The 21,092-nt window shown below is 43.3% G+C and overlaps 1 protein-coding gene across 6 annotated transcripts in view; it reads left to right on the forward strand.

The window, feature by feature from the left end:
• DCDC2 (doublecortin domain containing 2) overlaps positions 1-21,092 on the forward strand; it is a 228,049-nt gene that overhangs the window by 92,086 nt on the left and 114,871 nt on the right. For 4 of the 6 annotated variants that reach the window (XM_075585596.1, XM_075585595.1, XM_075585590.1 and 1 more), the window contains one exon: positions 19,438-19,581. The exons of the other annotated variants lie outside the window; for them this stretch is intronic. In XM_075585596.1, the coding sequence (XP_075441711.1) occupies positions 19,438-19,581 (144 nt within the window). The remainder of the gene's footprint in view (positions 1-19,437; positions 19,582-21,092) is intronic. 6 annotated transcript variants of the gene reach the window in all.

A 21,092-nucleotide genomic window follows, 5' to 3' on the forward strand; every position in this document is an offset into this window, starting at 1 on the left:
CTGCTGGAGTGTGGAACCCTCGGGCTCTCCCTCTAACTGTAGGAGAAAACGGCACAGGGTTAGGCACACATATCACATCCGCTCTGTGGTCACGCACTGGTAGTGCGTCGAGGACCGGAAGGGGCGGTGGTGGAGCATCCGGTTTGCAGATGGACAAGTAGGCCTCAAGCCTCTCCTTCTCGTCCTCCGCGGTTGCTGTCTTTGCCTGGCGGGAGTAAGGAGGTGGTGGTGTCTCCTTACCGCTCCGCTGCTGTTTGGTGATCTTGGGGTCCTCCGGAGTCGTCTCGGACGCCATCTCCGCCGCACAGGGAGTCACAACGGCTGTGGGACTTCTACGGGCCTCAGGACGCACCAGCGCTCGCCGTCGGAAGGTGTCCAGACTCGTCTGCTCCTCTTTGTCACCACTGGGGTGGTTCGCCGGTAGGCGCATCGCCACCGATGGTACGCCAACCTCTTCCTCCGAGGATATCACGATCGGACCCTCCGCAAGGGAGTCACCGGGTTCTTCTGCGATACAACCAGTGGGTATAGGTACGAAACGGGCCCGCTCCGGTACCTCCACTGCGGTCGCGCTCTTCTCCGCCGACGGTTCTCTCGGCTCCGTAGTTGGCTGGGCCTTGGTTCTTCCCGCTTGGTTGCAACGGGGAACTAGGGCAGCCTTGTCTTTTATCTCCGCCACCTCCGTTAGAGTTCCCGGAGAGGCACCCCGCGGGGTCTCGATCAGTGGCCATGGCTCGTTAGGCCACAGGTAGAACGTGCAGCATTGAGGGCATCGTGCCTTGGTGCTTGGGACCGCTCCGGGTATCCCGCAGTGAACGCACAGGCACCGGAGGTGTTCGTGCTCCGCTACCTCCACTACCAGTAAGCCTCCTGGTAGCTGGTAGATCGTGGTGCTCATGTCGGACATTGTTAGCTCAGGGGTGGAACAGTTTTCAGCTCCTTGCTCCTCGAATGCAGGCAGAAGTGAAGCTCTTCGCTCTCGCTTCCGGTCCCTCCCTTTGCTGGGGAGGACGCTTTCGATTGGCTCTCCTTGTGCCCCCTCCCTCTGGTGGAATCCGGAGGCGGGGCAATCCTTTTTTCAGTGTCACGTGGCCTGGTTTGTGGGCCAGTCACAGCACAGGTGGATGGGCTTTCGGCTTTCGCGCCGCTCCGCTCCTCTTGCAGGATATCTGGGTTTGGCACCAAACCCCTGCACATTTCCCGCCACATTTCTCGTACAGTCTCTTTGCACGATTCACGTGCGTGCTCCAGGATTGGCGGGAAACGCTATTTTAGGTCGGCTGCTATCTGCTGGGCAGTGAATGGCGCATCTGTCACCATTTTGAGTTCTTCCTTGCTCCGCGGAGCACATGTAGTGACGGCCACCATCTTTGATGCGCCCACCACGTGTAAATATGCACTACCCTCAGTGTCTACGGTGTAACACGAACCTAGACATTGGTTGTACCCATTGACACTTTCTGATACTCTCTGCATGCTCAATCTGTTGCCCACTAATATGAGGTGGCATACCCCAGGCTAGGCAGAATTGCTTCCCTGTGCACTGTACTCGGTGACTGTTCCGGCAAGTGCTCTGTGGTGCATTTTATCTGGGTGCTAGCTAGTGTACCGGGCATCTCCATAGGTACGGGCGTCCCTACTTTTGGCCACTCATAGTGCGGGCCCTGTGCCATGGTCCCTGGACACGTTAGCAGGCTAACCCCCCCAGTTGCCTCACACTATATGCCTCAAGGGACTAGGACAGCTATAGCTATGCACCCATTTTACGCCACCCTCTTAGGGCACCCAGGGTGCACTGTGCGGGAGCGGAGGTCCACGCTCCCCTGACTACCCCCGGTATGGCATGCCCTACTTTCATCAGCACTTGACCGGAGAGTGCACATCACTCTTCATGCTCTGCCTTGCTGTAAGCCTGTCCTGTTCTGGATCTCAGCAGCTCGCCTCCAAATGTAACCCATGTTCCCCCCCCCCCCCCCCAGACACAGATGCTATATCTAGGGTGTGTGAGGGCTGGTTACACGTGCTTGAGTGGTGCGTACCTGCAGGTAACAGGAGGGCCTGAGCTTCCCGGGATGATGTTGGGGACACAGGACCAGGCTTCTGGGGTAGTTGCCTCATTCTTTAGTGGTGGTGCACCGCCTCCATCCTCTATACCTTCCCAGGGATGTGGGGTAGGACCCGTATAGAAGAGATTTCCCTGGTCCCAGGGTGGATACTCCAGAATCACACACAGTCTCGAGTAAAATCAGCAATGTCTCTTTATTGTGATGGGCTCTCACACAGCAGCCTCGACCGCACACAGCAGCAACAACAACAGCACACCAGGAGATCCCAAGGTGTACAGCCGTCCTCCTCTCCTCTCCTTTCCTCCAAGAGGTACTCCGACAGGATGGTCTGTGAGGGGCCTCAATACCCCAATGCCCACCTCAGAGGGTATCTTCTGGGTGGGGGTAGATTCTCCCCATCACCCCCTCATCGGGTGAGGGGCATTGGTCCACCGGAGCTCTGCTCACTCTCCAAATGTACTAGGCCAGAGTTCTCTCTCTCTTGCTTGCTCCCAGGACGGAGCTTGATCTACTCCTCTCCCCCAACTCCCAGGACAGACAGGAACTAGACTAACTGTCACTCACAGGAACTGGCTGCTAAATAGTCAGACCCACCCCTCATGATGTCAGCAGAACCTCCCCTCTGTCTCTTGCCTGCAGCAGAGTCAGGGGCCTGCATCTATCACTCAGGGCAGGGTGTGAAGGGGGAAAACCCATGATTACTACTGGCGCCTGCCCTTAACAGGACTTACCACAGTAGGAGAAAGATATGTATAGCCCGTGCTGTTTACAGTGGGCTACAATTCTGTAATAGACTATTGGTCTTTTGAAATCATCATGTTCCTGCTTTGTGAAATTAACATATACGTAATCTTTTCACATTCAAGTATTTATTGTTCTTTGGAGTATTCAAATGTTGACCTTTCCCCCTTCCCTATGGATAAACCTAAGATCACATATGACCATTCTCCTTTTTTTATTTTAGGGTTAATTTCTGGTCTATGTGCTTAGTAATCTTAAAGGAAAGAGGGGATAAATGATTAAGTAACATTTAACAATTATGTATGAATCTATTTTGTGCCCTCCTGGTCTTGCAAATGTTTTGTGTGCAACTGTGCTATTTTTGTCAATTTTTAATATTCATGCCATCTAGGACATAGTTAAAATTCCTCATGGGAGTTAATGTATTATTATCTCTCTCACAATTTTGATTAATAGCAGTTTATACATATGTTTATGTTTTTAATTTTAAGCTGTAATTTTTATTAATATTCTTTTTTTAAGTTTATTATTAATGTTAGTCCTTATGTAGAATGTCTGTTCTCTATATTTTGTTCTTTTTTTATCTTTGCACTAAGGTTTAAGAAGCCATTTTTTGTTGTCATGGACGTTTTTAAATGTCAGTTTAATAAACTTACAATTGTTCCAGAAGTCAGTGCACCAATCAGAGCGCACTACCTGTTTGCCCATACTCATTGCCTTGTATTTGCAGACATGTGAGGTCTAATAAAGTTTAGTGTATTGATGTGACACATCTAATAGGTGCTGCTTTCTGATTGGTCGTGACGTCACGTGATAGCACGATCAGTGCTGTATTATAAATTGGGGCTTTTTGGTTAGTTCTGTACACCTTGATAAAGGGCATTTTTGCCTGAAACTAGTTGGTGGACCCCTTATGCGGCCTAGGGGGGACCCTTTTATCCACTTTTTATGTAATAAATCTATTTTTTGTTGCTAAAAATCGTGAGCCTCCTTCGGTTACTTTGGGCAGTGCACTGCCTTATTTTTCTACTTGTTCCTGCCATCACCTGGGAGATTGCACGCCTATGAAGATTCTGAGATTGGATACTCCAGGAGAAACTGAGTGAGTTCACTTTGTGGGTCGCTGTACCCCTTTTTTCTCTGATATATGGGACGTTGGTCTGTACTATTTATTGTGCCGCTGGCATTAGGTACTAGTCCCCTAACCCTATTAGGGCTTCGTTATGCTATATGCTTACATTGAAGGAGTTTATCCTAAACCTCAGTTTATTATGCCAAACAGGACTTGTTTTTTCTGATGCACTGGCTTTCTACACAACCTACAAATAAGATGTATATTTTTAGGGCCCCTCTGTAAAGTCTAGTGGCTCTTGCCTGCTGTCACTTTCCCCTGACATATTCTGGAGGAGTGGGAGACAAATCTGGGCCTTCTCCTATTCTCTCTTTTCCTGTGTCCACTCTTTACTAATCACTCTGCACAATTCTCACGTCACTGCCCCTAGTGGCAGACTTGCAATGGGTGCAATAAACAAGACCAACAGCAAGGCTTAGAGGTGTAAACTTTGGTACATACCATTATTACATTGCAACCAGCAACTACTGCCCCCCAATTACTGTTCATCACATTCATGTATCAATGGTGAAAGATGCAATATGATATTGGCACTCTTAAGGGGATATGCATCAGCATAAATGTATAAAACCTATTTACGTTTCTTGCGTCTGATGCTGATCTCTTGATCACAAAAGTTGACACCATCTGAGACCATTGAGGCAAAAAGAAAGGAAAAGTGCACCTAATACAGATGCAAACTTGGATACATCCCATTATAATATAATATTGAGCTAAAAACATAATTGGCCAGCCCAAATGGTAAGCTTAAAGCAGGTATATTTCTGCCAAGGAAGGCAACACTGCATCAAGTTGGTAAAGCTTAGCAACTCCACTATTATTTACTCTTTAATTAAAAAATCTGCATGTCACAAGCTACCCACAATATGAAATAAACCTTTTTCTGCAAGTTCTAACTATCTCTGTGAACGTTCTCTTTATCTCTCTAATAAAAAGAAAGGGAGCACACCTTGACGTGGTCTGCAAGCTTACAAATGCTTTGGCCAAAGAATTTAACGAAGTGACCCTCACTTATGAGAGAAAAACAAAAAAGTATTTTCTTATATGTGTAGCCCCCTGTAAATAGTACAGGCTATACCTATCTTCCTTCTACTGTGATAAGCTCTGTTAAGATCAGGCGCCAGTAATCATCATGGGTTTTCCCCCTTCATAGCCATAACGTGAGTGGTAGACGCAGGCCTGGACTCTGCTGCAAGCATGAGCAAGAGGGGAGGTTCTGCTGACACCATGAGGGGAGGGGCTAGCTCTATATTTAGCAGCCACCTCCGGTGAGTGGCGGGCTTTTTGTCGTGTTCTTCTCTTTTGATGGTTCTTCGGAAGAGAGAGTAGCTTAGGAAGAGTTCGAGTGAACAGTGATATCGAGAGTCTAGAGTTGCTGATTATTATGCCGTGAGCCACGAATCCTGCGGAACGGACCGAGGAGTATCAGGAGGCTGCGGGCTCCCCGGCGCAGAGTGCCGGAAGAGATCGAGAGAGGAATGGGAACCATCAGCGTCTATAAGTAGAGCTGATAGAATTATAGACTGGTGGACCAATGCCCTCACCCCACAGCCAGGGGTGATGGGGGAAGAATTTAAGACCCACCTCGAGGCTAACCTCGGGGGTGGGTCACGGGGTATTGAAGCCCTAGCTCAGACCATCCTGTCGGAGGAGTGACTTGGAGGGAAGGAGAGGAGGAAGCATTTGGGCGGAGGTGAGCTGTGTATACCCCGTCCTGGTGATTGTGTTGCGGCTGCTGGAAGCCTTATCGTTGGGACATTGTTGCTCTGTCAAATAAAGAGACTATTCTTCACCCGTAAAGACTGTGTGTGATCTGGAGAGTATAACCCTGGGACCTGAGGGGTTCTTCTATACCGGTCCTGTCCCATTACCCTGGGAGTATAGAAGATGGAGGCGCTGTACCACTAAGAGATCATGGAGGCTATCACCCCAGAAGCCCGGTCCTGGCTCCCCCACAACACTGCGGGAAGCTCAGGCCCTCCTGTTCCTAACAGGTATGCACCAGACCGCATGTAATCAGCCCCCCATGTACCCTAGACACCACCGTAGAGTCTGGGGGGGGGGGGGGAAGCAGGGTTACATATGATTTGTGATGTTGGATGTAGAATTGTGGCTCCCTGTCTTTTGCTTTCACCTCTGAATACACAATCCTAATCACCTAAAATGTCTTTTTAAATTCTCACTGGAAAAATGAGCAGTGTGAGGCTAGAAGTGTATTAGCATATTCAATATTATTATAGTGTGCTGTACATTTAAAGGAGGGGGGTGGGGGTGTCATTGTTTTCCTCTGAACTTGAACTGTTGCTTTAAATAAAGGTATGAGATGTGGTACACAACTAGCAGGGACTCAAGTACTACTGTATGCCTGTTCTATTTGGAAAAACAAACAGGCTATATATTACCCGTGAACTGTGATTCTTCCAAGAAGAAGACTGCCATTTATTTGGTGCACTGTGCTGAAAAGACAATGACATACATTAATCTCAAACTATTACTGATTGAGGTTATCGCTAAAGCATGTGGGTCTAGTACATGATCTTGGATCATTACTACGAGCTACATAAATATAATTTGCTAATAATATAGATGATTTGAAATCAACCTTGCTTATGGTAGGATTGTTTATTTTAGCAGTGTTTTATAGGTGGTATTGTTAAAGAAAGACTTCCAAGGTGGTTGTAATTAGTACTGGTTAAGGATTGTGTTTTTAACTCCGATTTGTGAGTTTGGCGCACGCACAAACCATGGAAAATACACTGACAGAATCCATTTGTCACTATTTGGATCTGTCTTAAAAAATCTGCTTGGTGTATTCAGAATGTGCCAACATATCCCAGTAGACCCCAATCTTAGCTTTGTGATTCCGCTTCAACAGAAAAATGTGATCCTTTGAGAATAGAAAAAGTGAGAACGCCAATTAGCCAATTGCTGCAGAGACTAATCACACTCCAGAGTTCCTGGAGGCATCTTCTGATTTGCTTCCCAGCAGTGGTGTGGCAGCAATCTAGAAATGTAATAACAAATGTCCTTCTTGAGTTATTGCCTACTGTCTTGCTTCTGCCAGCTTCCTTTTCATGGATAAAACAATATCCTTTCTATGCAGATATCATTAAGATATTCACTTCACTGTTTTTCCTTGTCAGACAGTGGTTAAGAAAAAAAATGATAACTTTGAGCAATTAATATCTGTTGTTATAAATAAATTACAGTTTTCATACCACTGGACATTGCAATTGCTGTTCGAATGTGTCGCAATTATACATCATGCTGTGCCAGATAGTACATGATTTACCTCTGTATAGTTGAATTAAGCAGAAATAGCCATGTTAGTCCAGTTGTAATAGTGCAGATTAAATGAGTACTTCAGTATTAAGAGAGAGCTTTTTTTTTAAAAAAAAATTGAACTAACAAGAGATATTATAAGACAAGCTTTTGAGAGTTTTCTATCTCAGGTCAGCAATACTGATTTACAAAGATTCTATGAGCTTAACACAGATGTAAAATCCAAGATAACAATCTAAGGCAGGTGATGTAGGAAAAGAATGGCAGGGAGAATGGTGAATAAACAGAGCAATAAATGAATGAAAGGGACAGTGAGATACTGTATAGGAACATACATCCATCAGCAGTGTTTAGGGGCGAGAGGGGGTTCATTATAAAATTAACAGAGAGGCAGAGGGAAACATTACAAAAAATGTATGATAGTGTGTAAGAAACCCCATATCAGCATTAAGTCCTCTTGTTTTAGTGCCAAACAGAATGATCATTTTTGAGTTCAAATGTTTTCCGTTCTTGAGTGCTTTTAAAGATCGCATGGAGGATTTAGATTTTTAAATCATTTATGGAATGATCTGGCTGTGAGAAGTGGTGTCCCACTGGAGTGCAATATCGTCCTTCTTCATGGTGTGTTATTGTGTCTGTGTTGGTTCATTCTGGTTTGAATTTGCTCCATTGATTCATATACCACCTTCCGGGATGTGCAGCAAAATAATACTTTAACATTGAATGTTCCATGTTAGTGACTGGCTCTGGGACTTTGGCATATATGTTTGCAAAGTTTGCAGCGTGTTATGTTGCATGGTCTTGTGCTATTTTCAGCGTCCTTGAGTTCATCATGAAATTTTCTATTGACTAACTTCTGTCTGGGATTTGGCGGTTGCAGGAATGCAAGGGTGGGAGGTTTGGGAAAGATGTATTTTAATATTAGTATTTGTTAGCATAGGTTGCAGATCTTTGATTATTTCTCGCATTCCCTCTAGGGCAGGGTTGTATGTAGCGACCAGTGGTATGCGTGTGTTTTTTTCTTCTTCTTGTATTGCAGCAGGTGTTCTCTTGGGGCTTTAAGTGCAGTTGTGATTGTTGGCACAATAGTCTTTGTCTTGTATCCCTTCTGTCTGAATCATTCAGTCACGGTTGTGAGGTGTCTCTTTCTGTCTTTAGTGTCAGAGCATATGTGGTATATCTTAGAGCCTGGCTGTGTATGATAGCTCGTTTTGTATGAGTGGGATGGAAGATGAAGTTATGGGGGGGGGGGGAGGGGTGTAACTACATCTGTCTGTGGGTTTCCTGTATACAGATGTGTGAAGCTTGCCATTCCTCAGTTTTACTGCTGTCTAAACAGTTCACTAAGTTTGCTGAATAATCTATCTTGTCCTTAATTTATGGATGGAATGAATTGATGGACTCATTAAATAGTTTTAGATTTTCTTCACCCTCTGTCAATAATATAAACAGATCAATGTATCTGTAATATTTGTAAAGTTAGTGGAAGCATGTGGTTAGGAATCTGTGTTCAAGATTGACTATAAAAAGATTGGCATATTGCGGTGCCACCCTGGTGTCCTTTGCAATCCCCATTAGTTGTAGGTACATTTCCATGTTGAAGCTGAAGTAGTAGTTGTGTGTGAGGATGTATTTTTTAAATTTGGTAATTACTTCAGTGCTGTATTTCTGACCCAGGGGAGATACTGCAGGGAATTGCAAGCATGCCGAAGTGCCATCCTTGTGGGGTATGTTACTATACAGGAATTCTACATCAATTGTAACTAGTAGTGTGTTGGATGGTAGTTGTTTGATGTTGTTAAGTTTATTGAGGACATCTGTGGTATCTTGTATGAAGCTGTTGGTGTTTGTGACAAGTGGTTTGAATATATTATCCATTAGTCTTGATATTTGTTCAGTGAGTATATCCATACCTGTTATAATTGGTCTGCCAGGGTTTCTGGTTTGTTGATTTTTGGAAGCATTTACTGTAAGATACCAACTCCTGGGTTGGTAGGTATTGGTTGCACCAATTCTGGTTGCAGATGATTAGGGAATGATTTGCTGAGATTCCGTAGCTGCTTTGTATATTCCTGGGTTGGATCGTGGGTCAGTTTCTTGTAGCAGATGCCATCTGTTACCGTCTATGTATTTATTTGAGACCATAACCACCACTGCACCTCCTTTATCTGCAGGTTTGATGGTGATATTTTGGTTGGTTCGCAGTTCCTTATTGCAGATGTCTACATGGGGGAAAGGTTGTACATTACGTTTTCTGCTGTGCTCATGCTAGTGAGGAAACTTGCAATCTGAAGCTCTACTCGTGTAGCTGTCTAGTTTACCATTAAGTCCTGTTGGTGGTGTGAAATAGGGGATCCTCTTCTTGTTCTTATTGTTGTACTCCATCATTCTTAGGGTGCTCTTTTTTTTTTGTAGAAATTTTCAGTCATCTTCTGAAGATGACTTTTAGGTAGGAGTTTAATTCGATATGATCAGAATGTTAGTCCATTAGAGAGAACGGAAATCTCAGGTTTTGACAGTTATAGTCAGACAGGTTTATAACTCCCAGGCAGGCTGTGTTTTCTTCTGGGTTGATAATTCTGTATAGTTGTAATTCACCTTCCCCTACATGGTGTGCCTTTTTTAAACTTCAACTGCGTGGGCAGTAGGAACAACAAATAAAGGCTGTTTCTGTATGCCTAATTCAAACAACAATTCCCATATGTATTGTATCTATATTAAGCAGGAGAACTAGCACAATCAGCATATTGACTAAATGCACCTGCTACAAAGCGAGGAACTTGACAAAGCTTAGTGATTTGAATCAGGATTGTTTTTACTTGATTCCTACAGTATATTGTGGCAACTGCAACATGATGGACAGCTCCTGTCTATAAGGCAGAGTCAGGCAACCAAATAGGATGCACAAGAACACAGAATGAAATCACAGCATGGTGGTCTGCTTTTTCCAATATTAAGTAGCATCAGAATTGGTTGAATAGCAGCGGGAGCAGAATTTAAAAGTGAAGAGGTAGAACAACCTCTAGATTCTTGACTGCCATAATCGGTTATCATATGTTGGCTTACCTAACGCGAAGTGCAATGCAATGAAGACAAACGGTGTGTTTAGTCCTTTCCTTTTCCAAAGAGATTAAGGATTTTATACAAGTGACCCAATCTTCATTCATCTTAAATCGCTTGAGGTACTTTTTTGAGTTTAGATGGGTAGCTGCTGCTCTGAGAGCTGGCGTTAGTTACAGAAGCATTGTACTGTATCTGGTAATTTAAAAAAATAAATATTTTGACCTAACTTTTTCTTAGGTAACTGATTTAACAATTGATTATTTTAAGCAAAAGAACTAGCAATATTTTAAAATATTTATTTTGTAAGTAAAATCATTACCTTTTAAATAGGAAAATTATACAGGTAAAAAAAATAATTACTATGCAGTGTAGTGTACAGTAGTTTAGGAAACATAAGTTTCATAGAATTTTCATTTACTACTTTCAATTGCATCAACTGAGGTGCATTGATCAATTTACCAAGACAGCAACGATTCTCCAAGAAGCAGTTATGCCACCGAAACGCAGACAGACCACCATGCTCTCATATTATACTGACGTTGAGTGAGGCTGCAAGAACGTGGTCAGATGAATTTCAAGAAAATATTAAATACTTTAGCAACAACAGTGCAGAGAAAAAAGGAGGGAATAGCAACTTTGACAGGTAACATTTCAACACATTTATATACTGTTCAAGCCTCACTTACCATACATTAGATATATCGTCTGCTAAAATTGATTAAAATTTGTTCATCATAATTTTTGCTATAGAGCTACAGGCTCCTCCAATTTTTTTTTTTTTTCAATTTTCAACATTGAATGAAAGATTCCTGCTAGGCTTAATAGTTGTATATTTTAATTAGCTCATCTTAAAGCCGAGCAGATGGATTTTTATCTACTGTAGTTTTTTTTTCTAAATAATTCTATCATTATATACTTTTTGAGGAATTTCTTAATTTCTATACTAAAGTAAAATAACTATCCATTAACCTAAATCAGTGGGTAAGACATGTCAACCTAAAGAAGATGTATATAGAACTTTGTTTTGTACTTCATTTTTTGTTTGCGTCAAATGAAAGAAAGAATTCTTATGTTTGATGCAAATAGTTTGCCAGAGAAATGTAAACTACAAGATATAAAAAGTAAAGCGCACAGATAGATTGATTTATCTCATTATAATCTGTGCATTATGGAACTCCTCCCTTACTATTGACACTCTCCAAATCACAAGCTGACGTATGCAGGACAGAACTTGAAGTAAAGACGTTGATACTGTATGTTGACGTAAAGAGACGCAAGATGACAAGGTAGCCCTCCTGTTCCTAAGATCCCAAATTGAAAGTGCATCTAGTTCTTAGTTGATCCATTTGCTTATGTGCTATCTTTCTCGCCATAGCTGTCCTTATTTTAAGCATGCTGTCTGTGTACACCGTTTTGGTTTAAATATAATGGTCCACATTTGCTATGCCATTCCCTCTCTGGAAGGTGTCTCATGGCATAGCACCTCATAGTAAATATAGCCCTATGCCTTTAACTCTCATTCATTATCACTGTTTATTTGCAGTAAGGTCTGTTTGACGCCTTGATATTTGCCCAGTACAGGTCCTCAGTAATGTGTTGAAGCTCTGAATTAAATTAGAGGTGTGTGTTAATTAATTTAGCAAATAAAAATATCACTTGTGAGCACATTCACATCTCAGACAGAACTGCAACCCTGCTTTTCAACATTATTTCCTAGAATACGATGCTTCCATGAATCTATGGATTCTGGGAAATAACATGCAAATGACCACACAGTTTCACCTTTTGTTTAAAATCCATTTTAGCATTGACCACAATGAGCTTATGCCTGCTGTATTACACAGCTTTTTGTCAGTCTGCGTTAAAGAAGTGCACAGCCAGTAAACCTACTCACAGACAGCTGTTTAAACCTTTTGGGTCTCATCAGTGTGAGGCTGGTTATACCGGCTTTGCAACTTGAAGCTGTGATAGGTTTCAACCACATTTTAAATAATTTATGGTGGGTAAAAAAAACCCTCCAACATACAGTGTACAGCAAATAAAAATATCACTTGTGAGCACATTCACATCTCACATTAATTTAACAAGTTGGTAGCATAACACTAGTATGAAAGGTAATACTTTTTTGTTTAACTTATATGTTGTTGAAACCTTTAAAACATAGCAATGAAAAACGAATTTCCTAGCACTGCCATATAACAAAATGGGTGTGCGCTGCACTTGCGGGGAGGGCTGTTTGTCTGCATAATGGAGAAATCTCAATTGAGGTTATGTGATTAAGGCACAGAACAACGTAAGCTCCTCAAAAGGGTGGCAGGTACGTGGCATTATACATGAGTTCAAGTCAGCTAATAAACTGGGGCGAGGGGGCATTGCGTAAATATATATAACTGTACATCCTATCTCACAATACCGGGTTTACATCTTACTGATTACACATCTTAGATTCGCAACACGGCAAATAAATGCTTTAGTAAACCAAATATATTGTACATTGGCATTTGCCAATATAGTTGGGGGCAGTGTGATATGAGATAGAAGGCACGTCTGGGCTCATGGGAACATATTATGGCCAATTTTACCTACTGTTTTCCAGAGGGAATTATTCTGGATTAATAAACCCAGAAAGCTTGAAGCTAGTTTGCTGCAATGGAGGGTATATGTATTATAAGGCATGGACGGGCCTCCAGTGGTCGTGCCAGTAGGCGTTTTATGGTTGGCTACTTTTGCTAGCATGCCTTTTATTCTTAACCGTTTCTAAAAGATGTATACGTGATTTTGTGTGCTCTTGATGTAGCATAGTCATTATGTATAGTCATGTAAGCGCTTTATCAACACATGGCTTATATACTAAAAGAGGGCATGGCTAGACTTTAAGACCACAATATGGGTTTTATGTTGTTCTTTACAGCAGCATTACTGGAGGAAATCATGTGAATTACATAATTCATGTGCAATGTACTTTATCATCAGAGTGAATGTTGTTGGAATGTGGTTGTGATGCCCACACTTGCTTAGGGGGTCCCAATTCTCCTGTTCCTGCTCTCTAGGAAGTGGATGCTTGGGGGGACACACGTTTTTATTGACTATGCTTTGCATGTGTCGTGGGCAGCGGAAGGGTTGGGGACTTCGTCTTTTACTCTGTAACAACAAGGTTATGTGGCCAAGAGAAATCTTCCCAACAATTTAGGTGAATTAGTTAACTCGGCATTAATTATTGCTGCCCCAGCGGAGTTATAATGGCATAAGCATGGTTGCAAATAGATAGTTAAAGCGAGCAAAAAGGGTTATAAGGTATGTACGCATGTATTTGATGAAGCATGGACAGGCTTCCAGACACAGTGTGATTCCACCGTTAGCTAATTTTACTATCTTCTAAAAAAAATAAATAAAAAAAATGCGCGAGTGGTTTCCTGTTCACCTGAGTTTTTCTTTTACCGAAGGGCAGGGAAAGCACGGACGGAGGCTTCAAAGCATGGTCGCTGGAACAATAAAACCAACGAGGAGCTGATCACCAAATAATAAAGAATAATGCATATTTACCGGTGCACTTGTGTCTTGTAAGAAGTCCTGCTGGAAATCCAAGTCATGTAGAAATAAAAGAATGACACAAGGCACTGCATTTTTTTTTTAATGCTATTTAATGAGCCAAAAACGGAGCGACGTTTCAACCAAAGCAGTCTTTTTCAAGTGGTGAGTGGCTTGAGAAGGCCAGTCGTTGAAAAGGCCACATCGCAACAAGTTTAATCACACGTACTCACGCAGACATTGTTCTCATCCCACACTAGCAATGGCACTAGCAATATCTGAGCAATTTAGTCTACTCCAAGCTGAGGCGTTTAACCATGAAGAGGGTTGGTTGGACCGGCAGCTAGACAGCTTGTTCACAAACAGACGAGGCCATGGTAGTGGGCAATGCAGGTACATTCCTGCCACTTTATACGCTAAGAAATTGCCAAGCGATGATGCCGGCCCCCACGGTGGGGCACGGCCACTTGCCGCCGCATCAGGTGGGAGACGAGGGCCACAAGCAGGGTGACAGAGCCACAAGGCAGGCCGTCATGGAGGGGCTCAGAATGGCCTCCCATAGAGGTTGCAGCCGGTATGGTGGCAAGATGACCGTCTGCCGCTGTTGCAGGCGGTGGCAGAACAAAACGGCCCCCCGCAGCGGTTGTGGGCGGTGGCAGAAAAAAACAGCAGCCCGCAGCGGTTGCATGCGGTGGCAGAACAAAACGCCTGCCTGCTGCTTTTGCGGGTAGTGGCAGAGTAAATCTGCTGCCAGCGTGGTGGCAAGTCGGCAGCACAGGGCGCCCCTGCATGGGTCACGGTGCTCAGGGTGGTAGGTGATGCCCCCGGCGTGGTTCGACGACACAGAACTGGCAATTGAGGAAGACTAGGCTCGGCCCGGATCCCCACCTAGGTCGCTTCCTCCTTCAACGCCAATGACGGAAGACAGAATTTCAGAAGTGGGCACCAGTGGCAGACCAGGTCGGCTTGTGTTGCTCGGTAGACTTATGGGCATTGGGGACCACGCAGTGTTGCATTTAGTGCAAGATTCTGTTGCTCCGGGTACTTGGGAGGCTTACTCGGCGGCTTGGTGCGACTACTCAGGTTTTGCAAGCGGGTAGGGGGGAGGAACGTGGCATGGTGTTTGCTAGGGATAGGAGGCCTCTGCAGATCCTGCTCTTTCATGCAGGAGTTAATGACATGGTGGCTTTATGCTTGATTGACTTGATCCGATTAGTCCGGACTTGGCACTGATATTTGCCAGTCAGGCCGGCGGTTCAGGTTGTGTGGTCAGACATAGTCTATAAGCGGGCATGGAGGGGCACAAAGGTACCATGAGCAGTCGACAGGGCACGTAAGAAGGTGAATAGGGCCACAGGCAGGTTCATAGCGCAGTGCGGGGGCTGGAGAAGAGGCACCCAGATTTCGATGCTAGATGGAGTGATTTGTTCAGGGAGACGGAGTTCTCATGTTGAAAGTTGGGGTGGACCTTTCAATAACAGTTTGCAGGAGGGGTCTGGCGGTACGGGCCCAGTTTAAGGGTGGTTAAATCGGCCCGTCGGTGGTGGATTTTTTGGGGGTAGGTGCTTGGCCTTGCCAGACTGGCAGCTGGGCTGTTTGAGCCCGGGGGGAGTGCGAGTGGGTAGGGTCATTTAGACATGACTTCCGGGAGCCCGCTCGCGACAACAGCTGGGCCCCTGTATAAAGAGGGAACGGGGTCAGCGGTTCGAGGACCGGCTGATGTCTCCACCCCCTCCTGTCAAAGGAGCACTCTGGCAGGGAGTGGCATTTACCACATTAGTTATTTGTTATAAAATAAATAGCTGTGGCCTTTTATACCTCCAGATTCGGTCTCTGTTATTATTCGCACGTTACATGTGGGTTCGGGGCAGGGTGGGAGAGGGGAGCTACCTCGCAGTATCCCTGGTCACACCTTTTCAACTATGGTCATAGGGGAAAATCCATGAAGAAGCTAAAATGTGACAGTTGTACAGAGAAATGTTCAAAAGCAGGAATACAAAGCTTTGAGGACAGGTTTTGTGAATGAATGAGGCTGTAACTTTACAGAATATATTGAACTTTTCTTTGAAACAGGTCAAACAGTTTTATAGGTGTTTATCTGCATTGTTTTAACAATCAGAATTTCTTGCACTGGTAAATATAAATTGGCCTCAGAGAATAGATGCGTGGTTTATTGTAAATAGATGTTAATCCAATCAATAATAAGAAAACGTGCACGATACCCTGAGACACCAAGCACTTGCAGTACAGTGAGCCTGACATCAGTAGTGGGGAAATTAATTGAAACATATGATGAAAGATAATGTATAAAACAAATAGGTCATACAGCAAACCCTAGTTTATTTACATTCTTAGGTGCCCCGGGGACCCACACAGTCCCTCAATAACCACATAGAAAATATTGGGTGTCCCCAGCACTCACAATCCAGATAATGAATGTGACGACTTGAATTTTGAAATAGTAGTTAGCAGTACAGACTGGTCTAGGACGGAACGCCACGACCAAAACGCCACAGGACATTTTGGCGGGATGTCGACTTCTGCGCTCGAGTGGCTTGACCAATCCAACAAGTCAGGTCTGCCGTGCCCGTGCGCCTACTCTGACAACTGCATGTTTAAAGATGGCGCATCGGAGCGGCCAGTCTAAACAGTGTAGTGGTCCCGAACAGGACATTTAAACATGCAATTGTTGGACTGGCTGACCTAGCTTAGCTTGTTAGGTCGGGTGCGCGGATGTCCGGACATGACGGCGAAGTGTCCCGGCGGCAGAACGCCGGCAGCGTTTTGGTCGCGGCTGATGTGAAATGTCCCATTCCAGTACAGACATTGATAGTGAGCAATAATTAGGGTCCCAAGACCCTTTGTACAATAATGGTCAGACTCCAAAGTTATCGCAGAAATACTTAGAAATTTTACTCATCCACAGGATACATAGAAGCCCAAGTAGGTGCAGAGAATGAGTGCATTTCGGAGTCTTGACCCTTCTCTTGGCCCATTCCCACAGCTCTGAAAATAGGAAATATGGTACTTCTATTTCAGTGAAGGCTTCATAAATGTGCGCTGTTGCAGAGGGCTCCGAGCAGAGAGGAGGACTTGAAAGTACATTTGTAAAGCCTTCACTGAAAGGGAAGTACCATATTTTGTTTTTTGGAGCTGTGGGAGCAATCCAGAAGAAAGGGCAAAACACCAAAATGTTGCCCTCCTTTACCAGTTGCCTCGTTTAGCAGTAACCCCCTTGTGTGTGCACATTCTCTGCACTTACTGTAAGTAGATTGGAGAAATGGTCAAGTGTGGCAACTACAATATAATGCCAAAAAGCCAATGTCCAATATCCGAATACAGAATTATTGATACTATAATATCAACTACTGTAGAGCAATGGGAGCTAGGAGTAGTTATTTCAGCAGACTTAAAAGTAGATGAGCAAGCAAACAAAGCTATGTGGAAAGCCAGCAAGATGTTGGGTTTTAAAGGGAGAGGCATTCACAATAAAAAGAGAGGGGTGGTAAGACCGGACCTATAATACTGTGTTCAATTCTGGAGACCATATATCCGAAAGGACGTAAATAAATGTAGGTTGTGCAAAAAAGGGCTACTAAGATGTTGCATATTTATCTGATTTTAATTATGTAAATCGGCGACATTTACCCTATCAAACTTGCCATTGCCCAGGCCAGGAGGGACTTCACCTTTAAGGGAAGTACAAGCTTTTACCACTGTACAGTATACATAATTACATAGTAGATGAGGTTGAAAAGACATACAGTATGTCCAAGTTCAACCTACCTGCCTGTCCCTGCCTGTAATACTCCTCTTATGCCACGAGATCAATAAATCGTTTTTAAGTTCTTTTTTGTGCCTTAGTCCGTTCTTGCAGTGCACTGCACCTTTTTCTCTACGACTACTATCCCATCAAACCATGTCTTCCCTTATAATGGGTTTTAGATCTGGTTTAACATATAAGCATACTCCACCTCCTCTTCTATTTGGTTGTTCCTTCCGAAAAAGGGAATACCCTTCTAAATTAACTGCCCAATCATGAGTTTCATCCCATCATGTTTCAGTAATGCCTATGATATCATACTGCTCCCTTGTAGCTATTAACCTCTTTAAGCTCCAACTGCCTCCCTTGGGTAGCACATGGCACTGGTAGTTTTTCTAAAAATACTACCTTGGAAGTCCTTGACTTAAGCTTGCGGCCTAGATCCCTGAAATTATTTTTTGGGACCCTCCATCTTTTTCTAACTTTGTTATTGGTGCCAGCGTGTACAAAAACCACCAGGTCAGTCTCAGCCCCTCCCAACAATCTGTCTAACCAATCTGCAATGTGCCGAATTCGAGCCCCAGGTGACAACAAACTGTTTTGGTTCATGCAGTCACATAAACAGATTGCCCTCTCTACCCTTCAAATATTGGAGTCCCCTACCACCACAACCTTTCTTGGTCTCTGAGTATCCTAAATCCCCTCTGCACTGGAAGAACTATTCCTCTGGCTGCTAGTGGAATCGGTCTTCCCCAGCCTTGTCATTCCTGCCCAGACACCCCTAATATCTTCACTCAATCTGACAAATCTATTGGGAAGAGTCAGCTCAGAACTGGGCTACCTCTTCTTCTTTCCCCATCTTCCCCTTCTAACAGTTACCCAGCTACCTACCTGTTCCTGGTCTTCAGTTACAAATCCACCCTCTGCACCACTAGTCCCAGCTCAATCAGCACTAGACTCCTTTCTGGATTGTCACTGTTCCTCAATGTTGCAAGTTGCGTCTTCAGATCAGCAATCTGAGACTCCAAAGAGACCACTGGTCACTTCCCACAGAAGTATGCTCCCTGGAACAGCTGCTCCAAGTGCACATACATGTGGCAAGATGCACATTGTGGCATTCTCAATCCTGCTTATTGTTGAACTATGGAGTAAAAAAGTCCTAGCAATTTACTATACTTCAATATACCTTGTTTCATACCTTCCCTATTCCAACTCCTTCTGGTTCTAACTCCCAGTATCCTGGAACACTAGGGCCAGGGACCTCCTCATCAATCTGCTCCTGGCATTAGCCAAACTGGCTATTTATAAGTCCAGGAAGCAGCGTTTAGCTGGGGAGGTATCCCTTACCTGCCAGGCCCTATTTCTGGAGCTGGTGCGCTCCCGTATCCGAGCAGAGTACATCCACGCTGTGGCCACTGGGCAGGAAGCTGCGTTCACTTCCCAGTGGGCCTTAAGCGGGGTTCTCTGCTCTGTATCCCCCCTTGGTTTTTCGTTTAAACTCCACATCCCCCTTTAGTGCGCTTTATTTTCAGTTACAGGTGCACTTAAATACTGTTTTTTCTTATATATTTGATTTGAATCTCTTTTCTAGTTGGTTCTGAACGACCAGCTGTATTCAAAAGCCAGCCAATCAGTTCAAACGTTTAAAAATATATCTGGTCCTAACGTCACACTTATTACAAACTGCACTTGAAGTCAAACTATAATTCAGTCACACAGATCAGCACAGTATGTTCATATAACGTAACTATATTTTATCTTTGGATACAATTGAAGTGGAATCTTCTTTTATTACGTTCTATTTAGAAAGAACTCTATTTTTTTACATTATAACCTGCCCCTCCCACTAATTTTTTTTTCAGCTGATGTCCTTGATATACCAGCAAATGAACTATATCGAATAAACAGCCTTGTTTTGGAGGATAAATCAGATTTTAAAACAGAACCTATCCTGATTCTTAGTTACAGGCTCAGCAGCTCCTCAGGCCTTAAACAAGTTACAGAAGGTGAAGTCTCATGCTTTTCTCTGTAGCTACAGTACATGTGTCTGCTTATCTGCTACTTTATAACATGTCTAGCTGAAAAATTAAGTGTACCATTTAATTTACCAACAGACATATACCCTGTAGCAAGAACAAATGGTTATGTAGATAATGATATCCTGATATTGTTTTTTCCCAGATTATATGTGTTTAATTAAAGCTAGTATGTCAGCAGCTATTAAGTATGTATTCTTATTTGGGGCAAACAGGGTGATACACTTCGGAATATATTTCTCCTTCTACGCACATGAATCCTCCTAGGACTTTTCAGGGCAGTCTTTTGAATAAGCCAGACACTGCCGGAGGGGCCTGCAAGGCATTTTTCTGCAACACACTGTATTTCCCTGCAGCAATGAAGCAGTAGGAAGGCAAACAGTGTGAGTTGCAGTGGAGACAACGATTTTGCTTTCCCTAGCCGAAAGCACTCTGAAAATTATGTGTCATGATTGCTTTGACAAAGGGAAATAAAAGACAGCAGGCATTTTAGTGCTGATGGAGGTCTATTTTGTTCAGTACATAAGAAAAGATTAAATACAATTCCTATTTGAAAGTGCCAGAATCCTTTTTTTTTTCTAACAGACATTCATTATTTGTAGATAACAGTGATATATTTTTTCCAAACTGCTGTAGGCTATGAATATTATATGTCTTAACAGACATGACTGAGTTCTGAATGTAGGACTGATGACTACTCATTTGAATTTTCCCCTCAAACTAGGAGACACATTGCTATTGGATTTTTGCAAGTGATTGCAGTACAGTATTACGTTTTGCCTCCATTTTACCTAAAGTGGTATTTTCTGTATTTTGCCTGGTTTCAAATCTCTTTGCCTCATTGGCTTCTTGTCCCCAAAACTGCTTTACCTTATTTCTCTGCTTTACGAACTCGGAAATGGCTTTTTATTGATGAGCAGAGAATTGAAATGTGTGAATCACATTAATGTACTCGCGCCCTCCTGCATGACAAAAGTGCAACATATACTCATGTGATATAGTATGATTAGCATTCTAGTTGGGCCAACAGATAACATGCCAAAAGTTTAGTTGATTGATCTGTAAGTTATGTCATTAACCTGCAAACAAAAAACTATTTTTTAGAGCCAAGTTTAAGCAAATCAGGCACATTGAATAAGGCGGATGGAAACAAATAAAGAATGGATTGTCATGGACTGATACCTCAAAATATTTTAGTAGTAGATCAGCAACAAATAATTGTTAAGAGGACATCTATGAGAATGTCCTAATTTTACAAACACTTGCTTATTTATGGGAGTTTGTTTAGTAAATAATAATATTTATATATACTTAACTCTTGACTTATAAAAGCTGAACCAGGGAAAATCAACAAATAGCTGGATTACAAAGACATAACAATGTGATAAACACAAGTTGATGGCACAGGAGGATAAATCTACACTTTTTTCCCTGTGCTTGGAAATTGTTCTATTCTCCTTTCCTAAAGCCCTGGCTTCTCT

Source organism: Ascaphus truei, chromosome 2 (assembly GCF_040206685.1).
Source record: "Ascaphus truei isolate aAscTru1 chromosome 2, aAscTru1.hap1, whole genome shotgun sequence".
NCBI classification, from domain to species: Eukaryota; Metazoa; Chordata; class Amphibia; order Anura; family Ascaphidae; genus Ascaphus; species Ascaphus truei.